The 4,747-nt window shown below is 38.8% G+C and overlaps 1 protein-coding gene across 1 annotated transcript in view; it reads right to left on the bottom strand.

Moving 5' to 3' along the window:
- Positions 1 to 1,511: 1,511 nt before the first annotated feature.
- Positions 1,512 to 4,747, bottom strand: part of LOC139734281 (DNA excision repair protein ERCC-1-like) — a 6,858-nt gene continuing 3,622 nt past the window's right edge. The window contains exons 7-9 of the mRNA XM_071645077.1: positions 3,063 to 3,162; positions 1,907 to 1,978; positions 1,512 to 1,541 (exon numbers count right to left, since the gene is read on the bottom strand). Coding sequence (XP_071501178.1) covers positions 1,512 to 1,541; positions 1,907 to 1,978; positions 3,063 to 3,162 — 202 coding nt within the window. The remainder of the gene's footprint in view (positions 1,542 to 1,906; positions 1,979 to 3,062; positions 3,163 to 4,747) is intronic.

Genomic DNA, 4,747 nt, shown 5'->3' with positions numbered 1-4,747 from the left:
CTCTCCATCACCTTGCCTCCTCTTCCTCCTCGGTCTTCCTCTTCTTGTTCTTGCGCAAGAAAGGCTCAGTGAAGCTGTCGCACAGTCTCTGTGCCTAGCGGGGAAAATGATAAATTGAAAGAAAAAAAAAGTGAGGCATTATTCACAAGTACAAGTTCACTTGGTTGGTCGATGCAGGAGGAGCATTGCTGTAAAAAAGAATTACAGCATGTATCTCAACCACACAGTCTCTGATAAATAATCACATGCTGTCTTCAAATCAAGAAAGGAAGAAATTCTCCTCTAAAACAAGACAAGTAATTTAAATCCACTGTTGTTTTACTAACTTGCCCTAATGGGACGGTATAGTTTTGGTTGAGATGGGGCTTCGGGTTTCCAACTTTTTTTCGTGAGATAACGAGAAACCTCTTATGAAATATGAAAGAGCATATGATTCTAAGAGGAATCTAAAGTCTATCTGATGGAAAACTGGTTTTGAAATGGCTGAGATATCCAGGACAAATGATCCTAATAAAAGGTGGGACCCAACTTTAACAAGGATCACTTTGTTTTACTTTGTTATGGGATATCTCAGACATTTCAAAACTGATTTTCATCAAATAAACTTTGAATTCCTCTTAGAATTGTATGCTCTTTAACATTTCGTAAAGTAGTTTTGAAGTATCTCACAAAAAGTTAAAAGCTGAATCCTCATCTTAACCGATACTATACCATCCCTTTAAAAATGTCTGCGTGTGGTTGCAAAGGTTGTATATCTGTCATGGTAAAATTCAAACAAGTCACAATTTCTCTACATCTGACATAGTGTTAAATGGAAATTAGCCAAATAGAAGTGATTTATGCACAGTGCTAAGTACAGGCAAACTGATGTAGGGAAGAATAAGAGCAAACTACCTTTTGTTGTCCAAAGCCAGGCAGCAAAGCGAGCTCTTCCTTACTAGCTGCAACCACCTTGTCAAAAGTCTGCAGGAACAAAGAAGCAAGACAGCACACAAACAAAATGATATGCCAATGGGTGATACTGTCTGTTTTGATGCAATCAATTCCCAGAGTAAAAAGTCTTCAGAGAGTTGTAATTACAGACTTCAAAAAAAAAAAAAAAAAAAAAAAAAAAAAAATATATATATATATATATATATATATATATATATATATATACTGATTTGCAGAGCATTCTTCACAGTAGTATCATCAAAGAATCCATACTGGAAAGACACCATCATATCACATTCTCAACATTAATGGCAGCTGGCTGTATGTATGCACACACAATATTGGCCTGGATTGAATACTGTAGAAGCTGTTACTTTCGCGAGGGTTTAATTTTCGCAAATTTCGCGAATCACAGTTGGATCGCGAATTTAACAACACGCAAAAATGTCTCCATGCGCCCTGTCAGTAGTGCATTAACGTAAGCGTCGGCGTCAATTCGCAAAAACAACATCTCGCAAAAATGTCTATGGCCTCGTCATTCGCGAAAATAACAGCGTATACAGTAACCCAATACCAAGTCATTGATGGGCATGGCATGGTGAATAGATCTGTGGAGGTTTTTGAGGAATGAGTCTGAAATGGAAAATTGTTTTGAATGAGATGATAAAGTCAAAACAAGGGGATTAGCAAAAGTCTGTGAGAAAGCATTATGATAGTCATGGCAGCTTAAAAAGTAAGTAGGGCATCTAATGATAACATTCTGAATAACCATTTTGGGTACGCTGGATTTTTTCACAAATCAAAACCAGAGAAAACAAAATATATATGAAAGCGCAACCTCACACTGATCGTTTTGCAAATAAACCAAATCAAAACAAGGTATGAAGAAAATGTTGAGCATTACAACTAAGAATCAAGAGGAGACTCCAAAATACATATCATTTGTCATATATTCATATTGTTGGATACTGACCCCATAGTTTGCAAGCAAGGTGATAACATCGGTGCGGTTCACGGATTTGACCGTCGTCAGACAGTCCGTCACCTGTGGAGGAGAAAATTGTGTGCGGCGTACAGATGTGAAAAATGACCTCATCTCTGATCGCTCCTTGATTCAAGGCAGATGTTACAAATACAATCACTGCCTTTGAGTAGGGAGTCGGCCTAAATGGAAGCACGACATTGGTGGGACAATATTATGACATTACTTCCGAGGCATGTAATACAATCGTACAACCATAACTGGTCATAACACCAGTTTATTCAAATTCATGAAATTTGAATGATTATGCAGTGCCCACTGCATGCTATAAAGATTAGAACCAACACCTGCTGTCGGACGGAAGCTCGGAGATCTAGTGGAGATGACGCCTGTCCGGAGATCAGGAAGTCATAGGTTCGAATCCTGCTCGAGTACGTACGCCCATGATTTTTTAACATGGCTACTACTAAAACACTGATCAATTCAGTGCTTATTTATTTCGATGTAGGGCAATTTGTCAATCAGTTGCACAAAAACCTCCCGACGGAAGAATTTCATGAATTTGAATAATTACGCAGTGCCCGCTGCATGCTATAAGGATTAGAACCAACACTTGCTGTCGGGCGGTAGCTTGGTGGTCTAGTGGAGATGACGCCTGTCTGGAGATCAGGAGGTCGTAGGTTCGAATTCTGCTCGAGTACGTACGCCCATGATTCTTTTATCATGGCTACTACTAAAACACTGATCAATTCAGTGCTATTTATGTCGATACTAAAACACTGATCAATTCAGTGCTTATTTATGTCGATGTAGGGCAATTTGTCAATCAGTTGCACACCAGTTTATATCGATACTTTTTTCGTCACATAGGCATAGACCAAAAAATCACTTCTTAAAAGGTATATCTTTCTGAAGGAAAAAATTCAAGAAATTAAAGACACTAATGTAGCCATGAGTGGTAAATGTTACAGCAGTCATGAATATTTGACAGCAGCTTAAGATGTATACAGCTTAAGATGTATACTATTCCTAGACAACACACGTCCACCATCACGCTGAGCCTAGCCTAATCCCTTGATGAAGTAGGTCTGTAGGCTGCCATCGAAATTTGCACATGTCGTATACAAAGTGACCTTTGACATCTTACCTTTGACAGGTGATCTTGCTCGATTTTCTCCTTCAGAGCATCTGCTGACTTATTCTCATAAGCTTTGTAGGTCTCAAGGTAGCGTCCAGCTTCTTCAGAACTACAACAAAAATTTCATGAAGATTAAAAGAAATCAAACAAAAGACAAAACGTCATTCTGGATGTTGAAGATCAACACATACATATTGTATCTCTCTACTAAAAACGTAATGTACAAGGAAACCCTACTAAAATGAGTTCCCTTACAATGAGGATATGCTTCTAACGAGGTGAAATTGATGATCCAATTTTCCACTATGGTATTTAGCTGGTCTCTCTCTCTCTTTTTTAACCCTAAAAGGGCCGGGGGGGGGGGGGGGGGGGGAATCCGCCCCCCCTCAATGTTTTGCGCTATAATTCTGCAACGCGAGAAGGCCTCGTCGCGAGGCTTCTTGACTTTGTTTGTTCAAGTCTCGCGCAACTTTTGAGACCAAATTTGCGACGTCCGCGCATACTTTTGCGAAGCCACGCCCGTTTTTGTAACGGAATGTCGCCCCAAAACGGGCACAATTTTGTGATTTTGTGTACATTTCCTATGGAAAACAGTGCTTTGTCATGAAAGTCATAAAAACCTTATTATTTTTACAATTAATCACTTTCATTGATTAGTTTTGTGCTAATTATGGTAGAAAAGTGGTCAGTGACAATTTCCAATGAAAAAACAAAGAAAAAACTTAAGTTGAAAAACAACGAAATACATAAGAAATTCTGAAAACAATAAAATACATAAGAATTGAAATGAGTTTTGGAAGTTTTTGTGATGTACAATTGTTGAATATGCTAAAACAGATTTACAGATAAAAAATTAAACTCTCAATGCTTTCAATTAGGCTAAAATATGATCTTGAGCCTAATTTGCATAATTAATCAATCAAAATTAGAAATTGATTGTTTCAAAAAATCTGATGACACAATCTTGTTGATTATGACGCGGGTCTCATGCACGCAAAATTTCATCGCGATCGCACCACCGAAGGCCGAGATCTCGGGGGGGGGGGGGGGGGGCGGAATCCATCCCCCCCCCGGTCTGAGCATAGCCAAAAAAGCCCAGCCCCTTTAGGGTTAAGTACATTTAAAATGATATACCAGTTTAAACAAAATAAAATTGGTTGTGCCAGTGACCTCTTCATTATGGGGTTTTCACTATACTTCATCTTTCAAAAGATCTACAATTTGTATCAGATTGTGATTGACCATTTGCTTTGACGACTACATCAGAACCACAGGTGGAGCAAGACTGATCCATCTCGAATGCAGCCAGATCGTGGAGCTCTGTGAATGATGCAAAATGGGAGTCACACACACCACACATCTCCTTTCATGTTTACAAGAAGGAGTGACTTGCATAGCACTCATTGCAATCAAGCCCCAGTTGATGTAGCCTGTATTGGATTTCAGCCTGTCAATCAGCTGGCTTCCTTTCTGTACCTGTCAGCTAAGTATCAGTGAATAGGGATTAAGTCATCCACTTAATCCCCGTTGTATCAAATTGACCTGTTAAAGTAGGACTGTAGTGATGCTGCTGCATCTCAGTTGACTGTCATACTTACATACTTAGGTTGTTACTTTTGTTGTTGTTTTTTTGTTTGTATATTTGCTTATTTAACTTTTTATTTTTGGGGGATAGCTTATATGGAATGGTTCTG

The sequence above is a fragment of the Diadema antillarum genome, unplaced genomic scaffold, assembly GCF_040938485.1.
Source record: "Diadema antillarum isolate AM-2024a unplaced genomic scaffold, OU_Dant_1.0 seq00000521_RagTag, whole genome shotgun sequence".
Classification (NCBI taxonomy): Eukaryota; Metazoa; Echinodermata; class Echinoidea; order Diadematoida; family Diadematidae; genus Diadema; species Diadema antillarum.
The sequence above is the reverse complement of the archived record's forward strand: the minus strand, read 5'-3'. Positions and strand labels throughout refer to the sequence as shown.